The 25,636-nt window shown below is 37.8% G+C and overlaps 1 protein-coding gene across 1 annotated transcript in view; it reads left to right on the top strand.

The window, feature by feature from the left end:
* LOC123551870 (DNA helicase B-like) overlaps positions 1 to 25,636 on the top strand; it is a 71,365-nt gene that overhangs the window by 29,402 nt on the left and 16,327 nt on the right. The window contains exons 7-14 of the mRNA XM_053542225.1: positions 1,459 to 1,625; positions 3,735 to 3,922; positions 4,491 to 4,688; positions 6,661 to 6,810; positions 7,696 to 7,949; positions 10,994 to 11,200; positions 13,961 to 14,131; positions 16,766 to 16,847. Of these exons, the coding sequence (XP_053398200.1) occupies positions 1,459 to 1,625; positions 3,735 to 3,922; positions 4,491 to 4,688; positions 6,661 to 6,810; positions 7,696 to 7,949; positions 10,994 to 11,200; positions 13,961 to 14,131; positions 16,766 to 16,847 (1,417 nt within the window). The remainder of the gene's footprint in view (positions 1 to 1,458; positions 1,626 to 3,734; positions 3,923 to 4,490; positions 4,689 to 6,660; positions 6,811 to 7,695; positions 7,950 to 10,993; positions 11,201 to 13,960; positions 14,132 to 16,765; positions 16,848 to 25,636) is intronic.

Below are 25,636 nucleotides of genomic sequence, written 5' to 3'. Positions count from 1 at the left end.
TTTATATTTTGACTTGAAATAGTTTGCTTCACTATCCATATACATTTTTTTCACACCAAATGATACCAAAGTCACTGCCCAAGAATACTAAATTAGTTCCAGAAAAGCAGCGGAAATATAGAAAATATGTCTCACTGCAGTGAAAATACAGAAAAATATGTTTCACCACAGTGAAAAATAAATTATATTTCATCAATATTTCTCAGTATTTCATTATTAAGTATATAACTTTGATATATTGTATTAGATACAGAATATTTGTTTTAATGTAAGATCGAAATATCTTTCACCGAGTGAAAACAAGATGAAAATGTAAGATAAGGTGTTTATAAGTGAAAAATATTTTGATCTTACATATAAAACAAAAACAGTTCTTCTTTGTGTTTCATTTTTCAATGAAAATTTACCCATTTTATGATTTTTATGCCCCCGAAGGGAGGCATATAGTTTTTGAACCGTCTGTCTGTCTGTCGGTCTGTTGGTCTGTCAGTCTGTCGGTCTGTCCGCAATTTTCGTGTCCGGTCCATATCTTTGTCATCGATGGATGGATTTTCAAATAACTTGGCATGAATGTGTACCACAGTAAGACGACGTGCAGTGCGCAAGACCCAGGTCTGTAGCTCAAAGGTCAAGGTCACACTTAGACGTTAAAGGATAGTGCATTGATGGGCGTGTCCGGTCCATATCTTTGTCATCGATGGATGGATTTTCAAATAACTTGGCATGAATGTGTACCACAGTAAGACGACGTGCAGTGCGCAAGACCCAGGTCCGTAGCTCAAAGGTCAAGGTCACACTTAGACGTTAAAGGATAGTGCATTGATGGGCGTGTCCGGTCCATATCTTTGTCATCGATGGATGGATTTTCAAATAACTTGGCATGAATGTGTACCACAGTAAGACGACGTGCAGTGCGCAAGACCCAGGTCCGTAGCTCAAAGGTCAAGGTCACACTTAGACGTTAAAGGATAGTGCATTGATGGGCATGTCCGGTCCATATCTTTGTCATCGATGGATGGATTTTCAAATAACTTGGCATGAATGTGTACCACAGTAAGACGACATGTCGCACGCAAGACCCAGGTCCGTAGCTCAAAGGTGAAGGTCACACTTAGACGTTAAAGATCATTTTTCATGATAGTGCATTGATGGGCATGTCCGGTCCATATCTTTGTCATTCATGCATGGATTTTAAAATAACTATGCATGAATGTGTGGCACAGTAAGACAATGTGTCGCGCGCAAGACCCAGCTCCGTAGGTCAAAGGTCCTAAACTCTAACATTGGCCATAACTATTCATTCAAAGTGCCATCGGGGGCATGTGTCATCCTACGGAGACAGCTCTTGTTTTACTTGGGATACTGCTGTCTGATATTTTCACTGTGAAATAACAGATATATTACACCCTAATTTTCTGATGATTCGATTTAATGAATTGCTTTTATACTATACTTCAGGTGAATTCAGGTTTATCAAGGTGGGTGAAACATTTCCAGAACTTCTGCATTATGTACCTCAACTGTTTCCAGGCAACTTTAAGAACATTATCTCCCTTGATGATGATAAGCTGAACAAACTCAAAACCTTGTTGACAGACAACCCTGGACTTCTAGCCTTCAAAGCGGTAAGATTTTTTTTAAAAGGAATTTCCCTTAGGGATCTGATTGTATCTCCTGTGTTCATTTTATTTAGTTCCTTAAGCATGCATGCCATGGCAGTTTGAATGTAATTTTTTTTCTGACCTGCATGTAGTTTTTTTGCAAACAATATGCCTTGCATTGAAATGAAATTTAGTTTAGAGCACTTAATGTTACTCATTACCTTAAAATTTAAGTTCCAGCTTAGGGAATGTACAGGAAATAAGTGTCGCATGTAAAGCTGTAGGGTATGTACAGGAAAATAGTGTGACACAAAAGGCTGTAGGGGATGTACAGGAAAATAGTGTGACACAAAAGCCTGTAGGGGATGTACAGGAAAAATAGTGTGACACTAAAGGCTGTAGGGGATGTACAGGAAAATAGTGTGACACAAAAGGCTGTAGGGGATGTACAGGAAAAATATTGTCACACTAAAGGCTGTAGGGGATGTACAGGAAAATAGTGTGACACAAAAGGCTGTAAGGGATGTACAGGAAAATAGTGTGACACAAAAGGCTGTAGGGGATGTACAGGAAAATAGTGTGGCACAAAAGGCTGTAGGGGATGTACAGGAAAATAGTTAGACGCAAAAGGCTGTAGGGGATGTACAGGAAAATAGTGTGACACAAAAGGCTGTAGGGGATGTACAGGAAAAATAGTGTTACACTAAAGGCTGTAGGGGATGCATAGGAAAAATAGTGTCACACTAAAGGCTGTAGGGGATGTACAGGAAAAATAGTGTTACACTAAAGGCTGTAGGGTATGTACAGGAAATTAGTGTCACACAAAAGGCTGTAGGGGATGCATAGGAAAAATAGTGTCACACTAAAGGCTGTAGGGGATGTACAGGAAAATAGTGTGACACAAAAGGCTGTAGGGGATGTACAGGAAAATAGTGTGACACAAAAGGCTGTAGGGGATGTACAGGAAAATAGTGTGACACAAAAGGCTGTAGGGGATGTACAGGAAAAATAGTGTCACACTAAAAGCTGTAGGGTATGTACAGGAAAATAGTGTGACACAAAAGGCTGTAAGGGATGTACAGAAAAATAGTGTGACACAAAAGGTTGGAGGGATGTACAGGAAAATAGTGTGATACAAAAGGCTGTAGGGGATGTACAGGAAAATAGTGTGACACAAAAGGCTGTAGGGGGTGTACAGGAAATTAGTGTTGCACATAAGGCTGCAGGGAATGTATTGGAAATAGGTGTCACACATAAGGCAGTAGGGAATTCACAGTTCATCAGTGTCACACATAAGTCTGTAGGGAATGTACAGAAAATGTCACACATAGGTATGCAGAAAATATATAGGAAATAAGAATTAGACATAAGTCTGTAGGGAATTACTGGAAATAGGTACCACACATAACTCTGTAGAGAATGTACAGGAAATTAGTATCACACATAAGTCTGTAGGGAATGTACTGGAAATAGGCATCACACATAAGACTGTAGGGAATGCACAGGAAATAAGTATCAAACAAAAGTCTGTAGGGAATGTCAGACATAGGTAGGCAGGGAATGTACAGGAAATAAGTGTCACTCATAAGTCTGTAGGGAATGTACTGGAAATAGGTACCACACGTAAGTCTGTAGGGAATGTACTGGAAATAGGTGTCACACATAAGTCTGTAGGGAATGTACAGAAAATAAATGTCACTGATAAGTCTGTAGGGAATGTGCAGAAAATAAATGTCACTGATAAGTCTGTAGGGAATGTGCAGAAAATAAATGTCACTGATAAGTCTGTAGGGAATGTGCAGAAAATTAGTGTCACACATAAGTCTGTAGGGAATGTGCAGAAAATAAATGTCACTGATAAGTCTGTAGGGAATGTGCAGAAAATAAATGTCACTGATAAGTCTGTAGGGAATGTGCAGAAAATTAGTGTCACACATAAGTCTGTAGGAAATGTACAGGAAATAAGTATCACACATAAGTATGTAGGGAATGTACTGGAAGTTGGAGTCGCACATAATGCTGTAGGGAATGTACAGTAGATAAGTGTCACACATAGGTCTGTAGGGAATGTGCAGGAGGTAAGTGTCACACATATTAAGTTTGTTAATAACTTTCATACTTTGATTGTTACAGATTTTATCAAAGAAATGTGGTATTTTGGGATGTGAAACATCGTATGATGCCCTGACAAAATCTGGCCTGTTGGCCAAAGTTCCACAGAATATACAGGATGCTATACTTATGTACGAGTTCATCAAGAAAGATACAAAGGAGAATGGTCACACATACATACACTTCAGCAGAATATTAGATGTACTAAGGTTAGTCACAGCATTATTTTTTATGTTAAATTAATCTTTTGGTATTTAAAAAGGTATTGCCTTAACAGGCTGTTTAACCTTACACCTACTTTTTTTCCACAAAGTGGAGCAGCATTTGATATCTGTGTGCCTTCTATCTGGCATGCAGGCCCTTGAAATTGTGGTAAAATTTGTTTATTTAGAGACAGAACCTAACATTTTCAAAGATAGAAAGACATTAAATAAAGTCTAGAAATTGATTTGTAACGCCTTCAGATAACTGAAATTGATTTATGAGTGTGAAATTTCTGAAAATTTTTCTATATTTATAACTGAGGTTTTGTTATTTATTTTATAGTTTTATTTGCAAAGAATGACAACTTTTGCTTTAGGCAAATATTTACAGGCAGGGTTTACATCCCTTGCAATTACATAATTGAGTAGAAAAATGAACAATTTTAGACATAATAGCATAATTTTTTACAACAGAGACAATTGGATTTTTCGTAATGTGTTTGATTTTCCTTGAAAAACTGCTTCAGAGTTTTTTGTCAGCTTCTTTATTGTAAAACATTATACTTTTATATAGCCCAGTTGTCCAGCTGTTTGAAGAAGGGCTAGAATTCTTGAACAAGAACAAAGTGACAAAAACTTCAGTGGAAAATGGTGAGAGGCATGTGTTCCTAGTTGTACTGTGGAAGGCAGAGAACAATATAGCGCGTGGAATAAATTCATTAATAAAACAAGATGAAAGACAGCCATGGAAACTAGAGGTGGACTGGGAGACGTATGTATAGTTCACTCATTTATGTGTGTGTCAGTGATGGGAAATCATATATGCTGATCCGTTAAAAATAAACAGTATTGCATAGCTAACTCTGCTAGTACAAATTTATGGTACACTTAGTGAATGGCTTGCCAGTCAATAGTCAAATCTATTTGCCGGAGGTCCAAACAACAGAGGACTAATAGTACATACTTAGTGAATGGCTTGCCAGTCAGTAGTTCAAACTATTTGCTGGAGGTCCAGACAGCAGAGGGCTAATAGTACACACTTAGTGAATGGCTTGCCAGTCAGTATTTCAAACTATTTGCTGGAGGTCCAGACACCAGAGGGCTAATAGTACACACTTAGTGAATGGCTTGCCAGTCAGTAGTTCAAACTATTTGCTGTAGGTCCAGACACCAGAGGGCTAATAGTACACACTTAGTGAATGGCTTGCCAGTCAGTAGTTCAAACTATTTGCTGGAGGTCCAAACAGCAGAGGGCTAATAGTACACACTTAGTGAATGGCTTGCCAGTCAGTAGTTCAAACTATTTGCTGGAGGTCCAAACAGCAGAGGGCTAATAGTACACACTTAGTGAATGGCTTGCCAGTCAGTAGTTCAAACTATTTGCTGGAGGTCCAAACAGCAGAGGGCTAATAGTACACACTTAGTGAATGGCTTGCCGGACAGTAGTTCAAACTATTTGCTAGAGGTCCAAACAGCAGAGGGCTAATAGTACACACTTAATGAATGGCTTGCCAGTCAGTAGTTCAAACTATTTGCTGGAGGTCCAAACAGCAGAGGGCTAATAGTACACACTTAGTGAATGGCTTGCCAGTCAGTAGTTCAAACTATTTGCTGGAGGTCCAAACAGCAGAGGGCTAATAGTACACACTTAGTGAATGGCTTGCCAGTCAGTAGTTCAAGCTATTTGCTGGAGGTCCAGACAACTTGCCAGTCAGTAGTCCAAACTATTTGTTGGAGGTCCGAACAACAGAGGGCTAATAGTACACACTTAGTGAATGGCTTGCCAGTCAGTAGTTCAAACTATTTGCATGAGGTCCAGACAACAGAGGGCTAATAGTACACACTTAGTGAATGGCTTGCCAGTCAATAGTTCAAACTATTTGCTGGAGGTCAAAACAACAGAGGGCTAGTAGGGCTAATAGTACACACTAAGTCTTTGTGAATGGCTTGGCAGTCAATAATTCAAACTATTAGCTGGAGGTCCAAACAACAGAAGGTTAATAGTACACGCTTAGTGAATGGCTTGCCAGTCAATAGTCCAAACTATTTGTCAGAGGTCCAAACAACAGAGGGCTAATAGTATACACTTAGTGAATGGCTTGCCAGCCAATAGTCCAAACTATTTGCAGGAGGTCCAAACAACAGAGGGCTAATAGTACATACTTAGTGAATGGCTTGCCAGTCAATAGTTCAAATTATATACCCGAGGTCCAGACAACAGAAGACACTCTTATTATCCAATCTTTATGAAATTTAGCAGAGTGACTGCCTTCATGAAAACTAGCTCAAGTTTGAAAAAGTAAGATATAGGCCTAGTGAGTGATGGAGCGCCTTCATTGTCTTGTTGGCGTAACACACAGTTTTGTTTATACATATAAACATGTTTATGCTGGTTTACATAAAAAGATGTGTAGTAATTGAAATATGAAACTTGGCTGACATTCCAGAACTGTTTCAAGTTAAAGGTGGTGAAAATTAATAAAAATCACTGCCTTGAAAATTACATACTTTTGTAAAAAGTACTCTGGATATGTGGTTTTCTTTAACTTCTTGGAAATGCTTTGAAAATCAAATGAGGTATATATTGACCGGTTATAATGATTCTGAAATCAACTTTCTCCAAAATGTTCTTGCAGGAATATTACTTCTTTGTACTGACAGTATTCTATATAGAATATGGTACCAGTATAATGTTACTATACTGGAGGTTGAATTGTTCAGTATCTTTGTAACTTACATTTCAGTGAAGATTTTGAGAGTATAAGACAAGACAATGACCAGCTGAGAGCCGCTAAATTGATTGCTAGCAAACCTGTTGTAGCCATATCGGGAAAAGGTGGCTGTGGCAAAACTTATGTGGTAACCAAGGTGATCACTGCTGCCAAGGCAACAAGGTATTTCTTTTTATTTTCTAGGAAAACATTGAGGGGCCTTCATGACCAAATGGTTAAGGTTGATGGCTTAAAAACACTTGTCCCTTACCGATTTGGTTTGAACCTCATTTGGGGTGAAGAACTCTTCATGTGAGGAAACCATCCAGCTTGTTTACAGAAGGTCGGTAGTTCTACTTCGGTGCCAGCCATGGTGAAATGATGCTCAAAGGGGCACCTTGGGTCTCACCACTAGAAAAGCTTGAAAGTCACGATATTACCTATACTTGCATTGGTGTGATGTTAACCCTTGCCATGTTGGACATGACTGATTCTGCCTTTGTGATAAATTTTACCCACCTAAATACAACCTGAATAATTTATTGTTTGATTATGGGTGTTACTGGAGCTGATGGAAATGTTTAAAATGCTTAATTCCAAATATGAAGAAATAACAATGGTTCAAAGTAAGTTAATAGAAATAAGTTCCAGTTTTGAGGTAGCATTTGGTTTTAAAGGCAGATTTCTTTTTTTTTTTTTTTCTCGAAATTTAAAATATGCAGTACCACACATTCAGTACTTGTATATTTTATGCTTAAGTTTCTTTGTTTTGGGTTTAGCACTGTTTTTCAACAGTATTTCAGTTATGTCACAGCAGGCAGTTAACATTACCAGTTACCCTTACCTATTATCTTTGGATCTGTATCAGAACTGACCTGTTTTGTGTAAGGGACTGCTAACTTCCCCACATGAATCAGAGGTGGACATGATTTCAGACACAATGTCTTTTATCAGTCATCACGTCATCACCAAAAATATATGCCTCACCTGGGACTAGAACTCAAAGCTCTGCACTCTCCCTATTGAGCTAAGTGTATAGCTATTGAAACAATGATATACATGATTCAGACAGAAACAGAAAGACACAGAAACAGGAACTGGTCTACATGATGATGCAGAAGCTGCTGATCTTGCTGACAGGGGAGATGACTCCTATGAATGGAAGGGAGATTATCCTGAAGAGAAAGAAGAATGTCCAGAGAAAATAGAGTTATTGCTTACAGCACCTACTGGAAAAGCTGCAAATTTGTTGGGAAAGAGAGCAAAATGTGCATCGTTTACACTACACCAGGTCATCTATAGTTACAGGAATCAAAAAAATGGTATTAACTTTACAAAGAAATATAGGTTTAAATTTGGCTTGGTGTGTTAAATTCATGTTTTTATGCCCCCGAAGGGAGGCATATAGTTTTTGAACCGTCTGTCCGTCTGTCGGTCTGTCGGTCTGTCAGTCTGGCCGCAATTTTCGTGTCCGGTCCATATCTTTGTCATCGATGGATGGATTTTCAAATAACTTGGCATGAATGTGTACCACAGTAAGACGATGTGTCGCGCGCAAGACCCAGGTCCGTAGCTCAAAGGTCAAGGTCACACTTAGACATTAAAGGATAGTGCATTGATGGGCGTGTCCGGTCCATATCTTTGTCATCGATGGATGGATTTTCAAATAACTTGGCATGAATGTGTACCACAGTAAGACGACGTGTCGCGCGCAAGACCCAGATCTGTAGCTCAAAGGTCAAGGTCACACTTAGACGTTAAAGGATAGTGCATTGATGGGCGTGTCCGGTCCATATCTTTGTCATCCATCAGGGGTTCCACTAGACCCGAAAACCCAAGAGTCCCAGGACCCTTGGGCCCAAATTTTGAAGGGTCCTTTCCCAAAATACAGGAGTCCTGTCCCAACACGTCAATATAATTTACTATATTTTTTTTATTCAGTAATACGTAGATCTTTACCTAAGAAAACAATAAACCCAAGATCATGTTACAGCATAATAAAAATGTCAGTCTCAGATCATATAGTCTCATATTGTAAACTAATATTTATCAAAATTCATGTTATTTTAATTAGGTTTTTCTTCAATATTTCATTTCATTTTTAATAACAGAACAGTGCTATAACACTCTAGAAAAATGTATCCAAAATGTACTATCCGAATACTGTTACACTTTCAGAATGTCATCGGAAAGTAGTTTTTGCTCAGTCTATTTTGCAAACTAAGCTAAATCAGCGATAGTTCCTCAAATAATGATGCTACTTATCATAAAAAACTGCATTGAAAGTCAGGTTTTTTTTTAGGAATTTTGGAAATATGCATATGACATCGGGTGTAATTAGACCCGTGAACGGACATTCTAAACTTATTTTTGCTTTCGAAATTCATCAAAATTTGTGAAGTTTCTTGTTGAAATTACGATATGATCACTAAACAATGGTCTAATTTAAAGTTGGCATGAAAAAATCTTGCAGGGCACTTTTCACATGCTCGGTAATCAGCTGCTTACGATAATTTAATAATTGGCGCCTTTTTTGACAGTACACAGGATTCGCTTTATCAATTAATTTCAACACTTCATTGATTTCTTGTTACCTATGTGCACTCACCGTGACGTAAATTGCTGATAAAAAATCAGCGAGGCATGTCTACAGGAGAAAGGGCGGGATTTAGCAGAGATCAAAGGCAGGAGAGCATGACCGCGAGTGTTTATTTTGAATACACGTGTCTATCGTGGAAATAGTTTTACTGAAGGAAATTAATGATAAGAGAAAGGATTATCAAAGGAAAATGCCCCCGGGTCCCGAAGGACGCACAGGCAAGTATTCTGCCGGGTCCTTTGAGCGTCTTTTGAAAATCTCCCGGGTCCGGACCCGGGGTCCCGGGTCAAATGGAACCCCTGATCCATGGACGGATTTTCAAATAACTTGGCATGAATGTGTACCACAGTAAGATGACGTGTCATGCGCAAGACCCAGGTCCGTAGCTCAAAGGTCAAGGTCACACTTAGACATTAAAGGTCATTTTTCATGATAGTGCATTGATGGGCGTGTCCGGTCCATATCTTTGTCATTCATGCATGGATTTTAAAATAACTACGCATGAATGTGTGACACAGTAAGACGACGTGTCACGCGCAAGACCCAGCTCCGTAGGTCAAAGGTCCTAAACTCTAACATCGGCCATAACTATTCATTCAAAGTGCCATCGGGGGGCATGTGTCATCCTATGGAGACAGCTCTTGTTTGTTGTTGTTTTTATGCCCCCGAAGGGAGGCATATAGTTTTTGAACTGTCTGTCCGTCTGTCAGTCTGTCGGTCTGTCAGTCTGTCCGCAATTTTCGTGTCCGGTCCATATCTTTGTCATCGATGGATGGATTTTCAAATAACTTGGCATGAATGTGTACCACAGTAAGATGACGTGTCGCGCGCAAGACCCAGGTCCGTAGCTCAAAGATCAAGGTCACACTTAGACATTAAAGGACAGTGCATTGATGGGCGTGTCCGGTCCATATCTTTGTCATCGATGGATGGATTTTCAAATAACTTGGCATGAATGTGTACCACAGTAAGACGACATGTCGCGCGCAAGACCCAGGTCCGTACCTCAAAGGTCAAGGTCACACTTAGACATTAAGGGACAGTGCATTGTTGGGCGTGTCCGGTCCATATCTTTGTCATCGATGGATGGATTTTCAAATAACTTGGCATGAATGTGTACCACAGTAAGACGACGTGTCGCACGCAAGACCCAGATCTGTAGCTCAAAGGTCAAGGTCACACTTAGACATTAAAGGATAGTGCATTGATGGGCGTGTCCGGTCCATATCTTTGTCAACCATGGATGGATTTTCAAATAACTTGGCATGAATGTGTACCACAGTAAGACGACATGTCGCGCGCAAGACCCAGGTCCGTAGCTCAAAGGTCAAGGTCACACTTAGACGTTAAAGGTCATTTTTCATGATAGTGCATTGATGGGCGTGTCCGGTCCATATCTTTGTCATGCATGCATGGATTTTAAAATAACTACGCATGAATGTGTGACACAGTAAGACGACGTGTCGCGCGCAAGACCCAGCTCCGTAGGTCAAAGGTCCTAAACTCTAACATCGGCCATAACTACTCATTCAAAGTGCCATCGGGGGCATATGTCATCCTATGGAGACAGCTCTTGTTTTAAGAACAAAAAACAGGCATGTCGTGGGAGCATAATTGGTTGATTTCAGGTTTTATTTGTTTATTAATATTTTATTTCTTAACAAGAAACCCATGAAACACATGACATTTTATCTGCTTCAGTATAAACATGGTGTGTTACCTTCTTCAGAATAAACAATTATTTGGTGAGTTATACTGTATTTCCAGACAATCCATGGAAACACAAGGATGTGAATACCCTGGTTGTAGATGAGTGTAGCCTGGTGTCTGTGTCCACATTTTCCTTCCTCATTGAGCTTCTGCAGGAACACGCACAGCTCAGGAAGATAGTTCTGCTCGGAGACGTTAGACAGCTGCCATCTATAGAACCAGGAAACTTCCTTAGTGATACATTTATATCATTAGCAAGGATAGGTAATTTGGTCTTTGTTATTCTTGAATGTATGAATTGTAATAATATTATATACATTTTAGGAAACCACCATTTGACGTGTTTCATTCAACCATTCATGTTGTTAAAGGATGGTTCATACATACACTGAAATAAAATGAAACTTTAGCCATTTCATTTTGATTTTGAATCACCTTATGGCAAAATTTTGTTTGAATTTTGGGGTGAAAGTGTTTTATCTAGGATCAAAAGCATAGCATATACATAGAAATACATGTAGAATGGCCTAAAATTGATAATAATGGTACATTAATGCTTGGGTATTTAATCAGGTAAAGGCATTTGTGTTGTTATTGCAGAATTAAATGAAGTGGGTATATGTAATTAATATACACATTGATGAATTGGGAGAATGCCACTAATTTAGCGTGGAGTTGAGCATCCAGAATTATTGTTTAGCTGTTTTCGAGCCTAGGGAAAGAGATCTTTTCAGACCAGATTGGCAGTTGTAAAAGTAATTTAATTGGTACATCTTTTCATTTTGGGTTCAATTCCATTTAAGTTTCAGTGTATACAACGTATGTTGGAACCCACATTATCTGTAAATATTACTTTTTTCGGGTGTGGTTTATGTGGTGGAAACTGGAAAGTATATGAAATGGCCTTAACTTTATATGTGTTATAAAGGGGTATTAGCTCATTTTGGTCTAGTTTTATGCGTATGATTATTATTTGATCAGTAACTGAATAGATTTAAAAGTTAAGATGTTCAAGGTTAGAATATGTATTTCTTGTAATGTCAACAATTTTGTGAAAGATTTACTTGTATGGAGTTTTTGTTTCATTGCATTTTATATTGCACAGACACAGCTTATTTCATAGTGTGACTGTTCAGGAAGACCCCAGGTGCCTGTTGGGACATTATATAAGGCAGGGGCAGAAACCTGAGCATAACCACAAACCTTCTGCAGGCTGGCTGAATAACTTCCTAACATGAAATACTCTATATTCCAAACGAATTTAGGTCTATAAGAAATAAAAAAATTGCCACTCACTTTGTGCTCTGTATTGCTCAGTATTTGGCTTTTAGTTTTAATGAGTACCTCATTACCTGACTTTAAAAATGAATTCTAATAAGACAAGTCCTTGCATATTCAGTGAAAAGACTGAAATTTGATGTCACATTAACATATTATTTGGCATCATACAGGCCTCAATAAAGTGTGCTACCACATTTGATCTATTATTTTAGATGAAAGATATTTTCAGAATCAAAATGATAAGTTATTCCGAAGGACATTTTACTTCCTATATTTAACACTTAAAACACTTGCACATTAAGGTCATGTCAGCTTGCTATGTTTGATGCCATACATGCGCCATGAAATAGTGCTTCTTTATTTCATCTACTTGATTACATGTAAGACACATTGAATATAAATAATATAAACCAGAACCTATTTTAACGTATCTGAACAATACGAATCGGTTATACACTGTGTGTATAATTCACACAGGCTAGCTCTTGTGAAATTATTCGTCATGTGTATAACCTCTTGATATTATTTCGAAATGTTAAGTATGGATGTGCTATATATTAATTCTTAAAAGAATATGGATTGGCATCATATCTCTTGTTAATGGCACATTGCTTTGTTTAATATTACCAAGTTATGATATTGTTTAAATAAGTTTTTAGCTTACCTGCTCAAGGTGAGCTATTGTGAACGGTCATTGTCCAGCATCATGCGTCGTCCGTGAACATTTGCCATGTAAACACTATAGAGGCCACAGTTGTGACCCAATCTTTATGAAATCAAGTCTGAAACTGGGTCATGTGGGGTTAAAAACTAGGTCAGTAGGCCAGATCAAGGGAAATTCATGTTAATACTTTAGAGTCCACAGTTTATGTTTGAAACTCATGAGAGTTAGTTAGAATGTTTGTCTTGATGACCTCTAGGTCAAGTTCGAATCTGGATTATTTGTGGTCAAAAACTAGGTCACCGCTCAAATCAAAGGAAAAGCTTGTTAACGCTATAGAGGCCACATTTATGACCCTGTCTTCATGAAACTTTGTCAGAATGTTTATCTTGATGATTCCTATGCCAAATTCAAAACTGAGTCATATAGGGTTAAAAACTAGGTCACCCACTCAAATCAAAGGAAAAGCTTGTTAACACTCTTGAGGCCACATTTATGACTCTATCTTCATGAAACTTGGTGAGAATGTATATCTTGATGATTCCTAGGCCGTGTTTAAAACTGGTTCATATGGGTCAAAAACTAGGTCACCACTCAAATCAAAGGAAAAGCTTGTTAACACTGTAGAGGCCACATTTATGACCCTGTCTTCATGAAGCTTGGTCAGAATGTTTATTTTGATGATTCCAAGTCCAAGTTTAACAGGTGAGTGATATAGTGTCAAAATTACCCTCTTGTTTATAATATAGATTAATAGTAAAGAATGTAATGTGTAGCTATTTTTATGCCCTCGGTACCCACAAGGCCCTTTTGTTGGTACATCATTCAATTATACTGATTTTTGTACTCAGCTTCTCCTAAGTCTTCATCCACTTAAAATCAAACTTGGTGTACATCATCACCAGGTGGAAAAGGGCATGTTCTGAACAGTTCAGTGTGCAATACTTCTGTTAGTTATGTCCCTTTTTGGACTTCAGAATAATCTATCAAGCATTTTCAGGAAACGGGTGTCTTACAACATTGACATTATTCAAAGGTTCACTCAAAGTGGTAGTTCTTTTGGATATGTTTGTCTCTTTTAGGTTGTGCTGTTGAACTGAGGAACAACCATCGTGCTGAGTCAGCAAGGATTATTGATAATGCTACAAGAATATCAAAGAAAATATACCCAGAATTCCACCCAGAACAGTTCAGTTTGAGAAAACTACCATATGCCAACCCTTCTTCAAGTGGAGATGATTATACTTCACAAGGTATTATCAGATTATTACTTCATAAGGAGTGTTCAGATTATTACTTTACAAGGAATGGTTAGATTATTCCTTTACAAGGAATGGTTAGATTATTCCTTTACAAGGAATGGTTAGATTATTACTTTATAAGGAATTGTCAGATTAGTAACAAGGAATGGTCAGATTATTACTTCACAAGAAATGGTCAAGTCATTACTTCACAAGGTATGGTCATATAATTACTTTTCACAGAATTGTTGGATTATTACTTTACAAGGAAAGGTCAGATAGTCAAATGGCATTGTTTTTGGGGTCACTCCGTCAGAGGTCAAGGTGACAGGGGCCTAAACAAGGAAAACAGAAAAACTTGAGAACCACTTGACCCAGAATATTGACACTTGAACGGGTGACTGGACATACAGAGTAGATAACCTATAATGACTTTTGGTACACTTGATCAAAGGTCAAAGTCACAGGAGCCAGAATCCGTCAAACTTCATTTCCGATCAATAACTAGAGAACCATTTGACCTAGAACCTTCAAACTTCATAGAATGATACAGCTACGAAGTATATAAACCCTATTTTTTGCCAGTCACTCATTCAAAAGTCAAGGTCACGGGGCCTGAACATGGAGAATCATTTCTGATCAATAACTTTAGATCCACTGGATCCAGAATGTTGATGTTTTTGGGGTTACTCGATCAAAGGTTAAGGTCACAGGGGCCAAAACATGGAAAACTGTTTCTGATCCATAACTTGAGAACCACAACCCAGAATGTTGAAACTTCTTAGGATGATTTGACATGCCTAGTAGATGACCCCTATTGATCTTAAGAGCTATTCTTTTAGAAGTCAAGGTCACGGTGTCCTGAACATGGAAAACCGTTTCCGATCAATAACTTGAGAACCACTTGACCCAGAATGTTGAAACTTTATAGGATAATTGGACATGCAGAGAAGATGACCCCTACTGATTTTGGGGTCACTTGATCAAAGGTCACAGGGGCCAGAACATGGATAACCTTTTCCAATCGATATCTTGAGAACCATTTGACCCAGAACCTTCAGACTTAATAGGTTGATAGGGCTTACAGAGTATATGACACTTTTTTGGGACTGATCAAAGGTCAAGGTCACAGGGGCCAGACATGGAAAACTATTTCCAATCCATTACTTGAAAACCAATTAACCCAGAGCGTTGAAACTTGATAGAATGATTGCACATGCCAAGTAGATGATCCCTTTTGCATTTTAGTTTCTAAGCCAACCATCAGTCTCTTTGACTTTCTCTCCTGTCCCCTATTGACTTCTTGCCTATTACTACGCTGCATTTGGAGAGAAATGTGCTTTTCTGCTAAAGAATATTCTAGTTACTTACAAGGTATGGTCATATTTATGAGAATGGTCATATTGTTGTTTGCAAGGTAAGATCATATTAATGCTTCACAAGGAAAGTTATTTCTTCAAAAGGAATGGTCAAACCATTGCTTCACAAGATACGGCCATATTACTACATCACAAAGAATGGTCAAATTTTTTTATCACAAGGTATAGTCTTATTATTACATCACAAGATATATTGAAATTATTACTTCATAAGATATGGTAATTTTATTACTTTGCAAGATATGGTCAGGTTATTATTTCATAGGCTTGGCCGGTAATACCCAGGGGATGGGAGTTTTCATCGATATTTACCAGGCATTCCTTTGCTAGGAAATACTCCTAAAATTGCAAAAAGTGGGAAATACGAGAAAACAGTTGCAGGATTTTTGTGGAAATAATAATATGAAGTAATCATTGTCTCATAAACTTGTTTAAATTCCCTGTAAATTAAGGACAGGAATAAACAATCCGAGAAAGAAAAAGTGATAATCTGGTGGTCAGACTTTCTTGAAAAAAGAACATTTTCTAAATTATTTTGAAAAAAAAATCTTGAAAAAAGTTTAATTGAGATTTGGTAATATATATAAATTTGTTAGTTAGATAATAAATTGTTCTGCGTGACACTCCATTGGTTGCTTTCAAAGAAGCAATAAGGTTTTTAATATCTGAGGTGTTTTTCTAGTTTAGAAATACACACTGAATTAAGGTAAACGTGTTTTGGATAACAATTACCATAATTGTGAGATCACATGCGAAAAAAACCTCATTTTGCACTCAGTAATTTTCCAGTACAATATGCATAAAATACTAAGCAGATTGTTGGTTGAGGTCACAGGTCATAAGCTTAGCTTTGTGCCTGCTCCATATCTTAACCACTGGAAGGATTTTCTAAAATTGGTATCAGTTGTTACCCTAATTAAGACAACATGCAGAATGGACAACCAATGTCTCTTGTTCCAAGATCAAGGTCACATTGAAGGTCAGAGATCATGATAATATTTTACTTTCCCTGTATCAGAGTAGCATTTGGGGGTATTACTTGCCTTTAGTGATAGCTCAAGTTAGTATTTATGAGGGATGTAATAAAATTATTCATGTTTTTTATTCATGAAAAATAGAATAATTGCTATACAACTTTTTACCAAATAATAATTGGTTGTTACTTTTGCTTGTGTAGTTATATTTAGTCTACTGTTACAGATATCAGTTACAGATATCAGTATTTAGTCTAATGTTACAGATATCAGTATTTAGTCCACTGTTACAGATATCAGTATGGAGGTGATGAAGTTGTTAAACCATGATTCATTAAAGGACCATGTCACTTCACAGTTCATCAGCTTTACAAGGTATGTTAAGAAAACAGGATAAATTAATCTTTTTAGCTCGACTTTTCGAAGAAAAAGTCAAAGCTTTTGACTTGAAACTTAAAATACTTACTTACCATCAAAGTCTACACCAGGAGAAACAATATCCATAACTCTGATTTGAATTTTGACAGAATTATGCCCCTTTTTAACTTAGAATTTTTTGTTAAAAGTCAAATATCTCTGTTACTGTTAAAGCTTTTGACTTGAAACTCAAAATAGTTATTTACTATCAAAGTCTACACCAGGAGACACAATTCCCATAACTCTGATTTGAATTTTGACTGAGTTATGTCCCTTTTTAACTTAGAATTTTTTTTACTGGCAAAGCTCTGATTCAGAGTCAAGCACTGAGAAAAGTCGAGCGCGCTGTCTTACGGACAACTCTTGTTTTAGTTGTCTTCATGAATGTTATGTCTTGAGTTTTATCAGTTAAAAATCTATAAGGAGATCCTTTTGGATTCTTGGAATACAACCAAGCAGAATAATAACAGACTTGGCTTGATTACATGTATATTAATAACAGGTTGCAGAATATGTACTACCACTATTGTTCTGTAGATTCAGCTTCAGAGATATTCTATCTACAGTAGTATTCAATGGACTCCTAGGTCCTAAAGGACCATAAATGCTAAAACAATATGTCCAAGTATGGTACAGGTTTTTAAGGCCACCATATATTACTGATAGACTGCTGTTTTATGCTGAGTCGGTCATATCTTTAGAATTTTTTTTGTTTGGTTAAAGTTTTATATGAAAGCAAGTTTCTCAAAAACTACTAAACCAGAATTTGACAAACTTCACTGTGACATTTATTCAACATCATGAGGTGACATCACAAAACAAGTTGCATAACACTATAGCTATTGCATTTATCAAAATAATGCCCTTTTTAGTCCCCGATTGGTTGAACACCGTAGGAGACCAGGAATGCCCTCCATCTGGCTGTAATGTATGTCAGTCGGTCTGTTCATCTGTCCATCTACAAATCTGAATCATGTAGTTATTCAAAAAGTATTCAAGCTAGGTTCATTGTACCCCCCGACAACAAAGTTATAAGTGGGGTATACTGGTTTCAGGTTGTCTGTCTGTCCGTCCGTCTGTCTGTCTGTCCGTAGACACAATCTTGTGTGCACCAACTCTCATCCGCTTGACACAATTTAATGAAACTTCACAAAAGTGATCAGTAACAAAAGTAGCTGTGCATGATGCATGTTAGGTTCTTTCAGAAATTTTTTTTGCAGAGTTATGGAACTTTGTTTTTTGTTACTATACTATATACATAGACACAATCTTGTGTGCACCAACTTTCCTCATCCCCTTGACACAATTTAATAAAACTGCACACAAGTGTTGAGTAACAACAGTAGTTGTGCATGGTGCATGTTAGGTTCTTTCAGAAAAAAAAAATTGCAGAGTTACAGGACTTTATACATACAGTCTGCATATGCAATCTTGTGTCCGCCTAATCTCCCGAACCCTTGCACACAATTTAATAAAACTTCACACAAGTGATCAGTACCAACCCTACTTGTGCATGGTGCATGTAACGTTCTTTTAGATAAATATTCTGCAGAGTTATGGGACTTTGTTTTTTGTTACTATGCTATATACATAGAGTCTTTATACTTACAGTCCACATAATTATGCAGTCTTGTGTGCATCAAATTGCAATGTACTGTGTCAGTGCATGCGGGGGTACATTCATCACCTTCAGTGATAGCTCTAGTTAAACTTGCTTTGTGAATAGAAGACAATATGTAGATTATGCACGTACATGACTTATGCTTGTAGGTCAAAGGTCAAAGTCTCTATTGAAGGTCAAGTAAAAATAGTTTCTGCTCTGTAAGTTTTATATGCACTGATTTTAGTGCTATACACAAATGTTTCCCATGATGAGACAATGTGTCAGCACATGATCTATGCTTGTCAGTTAAAGGTCAAGGCCACCAGTAGGGGACTTTTGTATTGCCACTGCAAAAGTAAAGTTTCTTGTTTAACGTGAGTAGTGGACGAAAGTCCCCACCTGGACTGGATGGAACAACTTATTTCCAGCCGAGCCCATGGCAGGTGTCATATTTACCTTCCCAGCATCCAGTCTAGGCTGATACTGCTGGAAAGAGTACCAATTTAAGCATATCACCCAGCACTGAACACTAGTTGGGATATCAGCCGCGACCGGGAATCGAACCCGGACCGCTGGCATTTTAGTCCAACCTGCCAGCCACTGCGCCACTGACTCCCTATTAATTGCAACACTCAGTCACTTGTTTAATTAAAAAAATTGAGGACATATTGCAGGTATACAAGTTTCTCAGAAACAACTAGAATGAATGCATTCAAACTCATTGCAAATGATCTTAAAGAATAGGTTTCACAAGTAAGGCTTACATTGTGTCAGGATTATTCCCTTTTTAACATAAAAAATAATGAAAGTGGATCATATACTCATTTATGAGAAACTACTGAATCAGTTTTTTTTAACTCTGCACACATGTTTGGATTCAAAGTGCATAAGGTGAGCTCTTGCAATACAGATGTGTCAGTAACCTGTTGACATCCCTCACCATCAGTTTTGCTCTAAAGGTCACAATTTTGGCCTTGAAGGTCTTAAAGAAACTTGATCATAATGCTTGCCCTAAATAAAATGTCAAATGTGGTCAATACTTGGACATCTTTGGTCAAAACCAGGTCACAAAGTCAAATATCAGACAAATGTAATGAACACTTCAGAGGTCATATTTTGTTCCTGATCTTCATGAAACATTTTAGAGTATTTTTCCTTGATAACTGCTTCAAAAAAAGAATAGGTAAGGGTAAATTTATTAAACTTGGTCATCTGCGTGAAAAATCTAGGTCAGATCATAGAAAAACCTTTTAAGCACTTGTTTGTCTTGATAAAATCAGGGTCAGATTTGTAACTGGATCATCATAGGTCTAAAGGTAGGCCAGTCTGTTAAGTATTGAGGAGATTTGTTAATGCACACAGTTTTATACTTGATACTGACGAAACTTCTTATTGTGGGTTTGAAACCTCTCTTGAGGTGCAAAATTCTTCATATAAAGAAGCTACCTGCCTGGTTTACTGAAGGTCTTGTGATTCTACCAAGGTGCCTGATCTTATGCCCAAAGAAGCATCTGCAGTCTTTCTCCATTTCTCCACCATCAAAGGCTGGAAATCTCACCATTGATCTGGGTTGTGTCGGCATGATTAAGCCCCCCCTTTTCCTACCCTACCAAAAAAAAAGAAACAAAAATAAGTTAATGAAACTTTGTCAAAAGATCTGCCTTTTCTACCTCTATTTCCATGTTAGAAACTGGGTTTCTTTAAAAAAAAACAACTTCTGAACACTCTAGATGCCAAATTTTTACACCATTTCAATGATGAAAGGCCAATATAATCTTGGTCAGCTTTTGTTTTTACTGTTAACACCTTTTTTTTGCCTAATCCTAACAAAACATGGTCATATTGTTTGCTTCAATAAAATCTCACTGGGATCATAAACCAGCTCATTAGGTCAAATATTAGGGAAACTTTGTAAGCTGTCCAAAAGCTGCACTTGTTTCCATAAAATATATTAGAAGATTCTTCTTTATGAATACAGGTGAAAGGTCAAGTCTTAAATGGTGTCATCTATGAAAAAAAGCATGTAAGGTCAGGTAATGTCATTGAAAAGGCATCTTTGTGCTTCATAGGTCATATTATTTACTGGATCTTCATTCTCTTAGTGACACTAGGTCAGGTTTGAAACTTGGTCATCTTAGGTGAAAATCTTGGTCCAGGGGTTTGGAATTCCCTTATATGTTTTACTTTGTCCATAGACGAGTGAGTCTTAAAAATCCACCTGCCCACAGACAAAATTCACTTTTACGGATTTTCAACATTAAAAGCTGCATGGAACTGCTACTTTGGACAACGATCTTCAGGCAGTAACTAAAGCAAACGTAAAACTGTTTATTACTGTAAGTGTGTCAAGCTATCAACACTTTTGCCAATATATAAGGTTGAAGTTGCACAGCTGAGGAACATTCAACAGATACAGCAGAACAAAATAGCAGAACAAAATGCCGAATTGTTGTTTATGCAAGCCAGCTGAATTCAGAAACGCTTGAAGAGTTCTGTCTTGTTTTATATCGTACTCATGATTTCATTTAAGAAATAATTTATTGCAAAAAAGTGCTTTAACACTATTTATCACGATGGGCAGTTTTACGACGGGCTGAATAATTTCAGAAATTATTTGTATGACGTGTTTCCGCCCGAGTGTGTAAAAAGTGTTTAAACATGGTTTTGCTATAAATTACTTCGAATTTAATATGCCCTTAATCTAAAACTGTAAATAAAATATAGTAGCGCTATTTCTTGGTTGCAACAAAAACATTGACATCACCGCACGTTAACGTGACCATTCTAAGGTTAGAATGTTTAAACAGAGAGAAGGCACCCACCTGCTCAGCTCAGTAGGGAGAGTGTTGGTCTATGGACCGCGGGGTCGTGAGTTCGATCCTCGGGCGAGGCGTATGTTCTTCGTGACAGTTTGATAAAAGACATTGTGTCCGACATCATTCGTCCTCCACCTCTGGTAATTCATGTGGGGAAGTTGACAGTTACTTGCAGAGAACAGGTTTGTACTGGTACAGAATCCAGGAACACTGGTTAGGTTAACTGCCCGTCATTACATGACTGAAATACTGTTGAAAAACTACGTTAAACCCCAAACAAAAAAATATAATAAAAAATAAACAGAAAGAAGCATATTAGAATGTGATTTTGACTTTTGCCGGGATTGGGGTGGGAGGGGGGCGAGTTAGTAGATGAAGGCCTAGCTCTCAGTGACATTGAGACTGGAAAGGGTTTTACTCAATGAGTGAAGAACATTTTGGCATATAGTCATCATACTTAAGTGGATATTTGCCTGAGGACAGCTGCCGATCCATAGTTCTTTGTAAGAGGTCAATTTTCCAATTTTCAAGGTTACAGTGATCTTAAAATTTAGATTGGTTTCCACTCAGTTCCTTGAGAATCCTTTAGCCTTCTGACTTTATACTTCATAGGATGGTTATCAATGCTCATAATAGATAAGCCCTAATGTTTTTTCAGTTTAGTAGGTCAAAAGTTAACGTCACACTGACCTTGAGATTAAAAAAGTTTCTGCTCAGTAACTAAAGAAAGCTTTGATCTACAGACTAGAAACTTAATAGGATGACTGCCTTTGGAAAAGTAGATTGTTCCTATTGTGCTGGTATTAGGCCAAAGTTCAATGTTTTTGTTATCTAAAGATAGAAAATGGGACAGGCCACCATTTGCATGTGGGTAACTGTTTTACAAATGGCAAAATTACAAAAATATTTATCGATGTGAAAATCTAATTAAATGTCAATGATCTATTTTACTGCACAATAGCTCATTTTTATGCCCCCACTTTGAGGGTGGGGTGTGGGGGGGCATATAGATTTGCCCTAGTCTGTCTGTCCGTCCTTCCGAGAATGTTGTGTCGCGTCTAGCTCCAAAAGTATTTGTCGTAGAGTCACAAAACTTTACAGGAATGTTGGTCAGCATGTGAGGTTGTGCACCTGTGGTTTTGTGTCAAGATTGATTCAGTTGTGTAGGAGTTATGGCCCCTGACTTTGTAAAAATTGGTAATTTTAGTGTTGTGTCGCACCTGGCTCCAAAAGTATTTGACGTAGAGTCACAAAACTTTACAGGAATGTTGGTCCGCATGTGTAGTTGTGCACCTGGGGTTTTGCGTCCGAATTCATTCAGTCGTGTAGGAGTTATGGCCCCTAACTTAGTAAAAAATTGGTCATTTTAATGTTGTGTTGCGCATAGCTCCAAAAGTATTTAAATTAGAGTCACCAAAGTTTACAGGAATGTTGGTCATCATGTGCAGTTGTGCACCTGGGGTTTTGCGTCCGAATTCATTCAGTCCTGTAAGAGTTATGGCCCCTGACTTAATTAAAAATTGGTCATTTTAATGTTGTGTCGCGCGAAGCTCCAAAAGTATTTGACCTAGAGTCACCAAAGTTTACAGGAATGTTGGTCAGCATGTGCAGTTGTGCACCTGGGGTTTTGCGTCCAGATTCATTCAGTATTGTAGGAGTTATGGCCCCTGACTTAGTTAAAAATTGGTCATTTTAATGTTGTGTCACGATTAGCTCCAAAGTATTTGACCTAGAGTCACCAAAGTTTACAGGAATGTTGGTCAGCATGTGCAGTTGTGCACCTGGGGATTCGTGTCCAGATTCATTCAGTATTGTGGGAGTAATGGCCCCAGACCTAGGAATTTTTTTTTTTAAATAGCAACATATTGTTTTCCCAAAGTTGATCTGTGTGACTGTCCTTTGTCATGTAGTGGGGGCATTTGTGTCCCATGGACACATTTCTAGTTTAGCTTACAATGGTAATGGGCAACTCCTGCGTAAATTTAGTTGGAGGATAGTACAAGATATGACATGTATGAGAGATGCTCAGACTCCAGGAGCTCTCTTTGTTCTGAAGTTTGCGAGGTGTAACGCACCCATACATGGTACTCTTATCAGAGTTAGGTATTCTACAAGATACAGAAGATGCGCAGAAGCTTTCTTGGTTCTGAAGTATGCTATATGTGTATAAAGCAGCCATACATGGTGCTCTTATCTGAGTTATGTATTCTAGTTGCAGGAGTTTGGAATTCCATGGACAGACAAACTACTGAATCACTGTAGCTGCTCTTCCTTATTATATGGAAGTGTTTGGTGTAAACTTACTCAGGTCTTTAATGTTTCTTTTAAAAATCTGTAAACATTTCCATGTTGAGAAATCAACCATATATAGTGTAAATGTTTTTTTATGCCCCCAAAGGGAGGCATATAGTTTTTGAACCTGTCTGTCTGTCGGTCTGTCAGTCTGTCGGTCTGTCAGTCTGTCCGCAATTTTCGTGTCCGGTCCATATCTTTGTCATCGATGGATGGATTTTCAAATAACTTGGCATGAATGTGTACCACAGTAAGACGACGTGTCGCGCGCAAAACCCAGGTCCGTAGCTCAAAGGTCAAGGTCACACTTAGACATTAAAGGATAGTGCATTGATGGGCGTGTCCGGTCCATATCTTTGTCATCGATGGAGGATTTTCAAATAACTTGGCATAAATGTGTACCACAGTAAGACGACATGTCGCGCGCAAGACCCAGGTCCGTAGCTCAAAGATCAAGGTCACACTTAGACGTTAAAGGATAGTGCATTGATGGGCGTGTCCGGCCCATATCTTTGTCATCGATGGATGGATTTTCAAATAACTTGGCATGAATGTGTACCACAGTAAGACGACGTGTGGTGCGCAAGATTTAGGTTCGTAGCTCAAAGGTCAAGGTCACACTTAGACGTTAAAGGATAGTTCATTGATGGGCGTGTCCGGTCCATATCTTTGTCATCGATGGATGGATTTTCAAATAACTTGGCATGAATGTGTACCACAGTAAGACGACGTGTCACACGCAAGACCCAGGTCCGTAGCTCAAAGGTCAAGGTCACACTTAGACGTTAAAGGTCATTTTGCATGATAGTGCATTGATGGGCATGTCCGATCCATATCTTTGTCATTCATGCATGGATTTTAAAATAACTATGCATGAATGTGTGACACAGTAAGACAACGTGTCGCGCGCAAGACCCAGCTCCGTAGGTCAAAGGTCCTAAACTCTAACATTGGCCATAACTATTCATTCAAAGTGCCATCGGGGGCGTGTGTCATCCTATGGAGACAGCTCTTGTTTTTTTATGAATTTTATTTCCACAGATATATACATATATACATACAATTACACATAAATGAACAAACTTCCAGTTCAATATGTCATTTCAGTAGTACAATATATCAATTAAGTAGTTTGTCAGCAATATAGATCTAAAATGTAAATCTATGTATACCTGTCTGCATAAGGGTTGTTTTGTTTTTTTAACTAAAGGGAGAGAATAGAGTAAGGAAGTTGAAAAGATAGGAAATGGAGGGTGATAAGAGTTATGTCCTATTGGAAAAAAGGTTAAGCTAATTTCTTCCTCATTTAATTCTGTAATGCTCCTTAGATTTAATGAAAGAAACAAAGAGAAGAAAACTAAATAGAAAAAAAATCAATAAGAATAAAGAAAATTTGTTGATCGTTTCCATACTGTGATAGGAGTATAAGGTTTCTTATTCAGTGTAAATGTTAAGATGAGATAAATAAAAAACTGGAGAAGCATGATTAAAGACAAAAAAGATTTGTGCTTCATTTATTGAACTAACTGTAATATAGCATACTGTTAGGCCTTCTCACAAGATACATTATGCATAGATGTTTTAAGATAGTTTGGTGTAAATTAGATATAAAATTGAAGAAATTTAACCTGCAGAACATTTCGTTGTTGTTTTTAAGAATAAGTTTGGAGGATATGATCTATTCTAGTTGAAAGATTTTTACAGTATTGTTGGACCCAGTTAGAGTAAGTTTGTTCTGCTGTGGGTCAAATGAAGCAGATAAAACTAGCATCATAACTGTGAGTACACCTAACTTCCTGTTAGATTCCTCACTTATCTGGACTATGTTTGAGGATCCAGTTGAACTGCAGACAATCATGTTTCCTCTTCCATCAGTGCATATTGCCCAAGGGTAAACTACATCAGGATCTGTAAATGTTGATACATAATTTCCCTGAGTGTCTAATGTGATCAGACCTTTGTTCCCTTCAGCTATATACACCCTGTCTCTGTTAGTGCTGAGAGTGATATTTCTGCTGACTCTAAAAATAGCATTG

The sequence above is a fragment of the Mercenaria mercenaria genome, chromosome 4, assembly GCF_021730395.1.
Source record: "Mercenaria mercenaria strain notata chromosome 4, MADL_Memer_1, whole genome shotgun sequence".
Taxonomy (NCBI): domain Eukaryota; kingdom Metazoa; phylum Mollusca; class Bivalvia; order Venerida; family Veneridae; genus Mercenaria; species Mercenaria mercenaria.
This window is presented reverse-complemented; position numbering and strand designations above follow the sequence as displayed.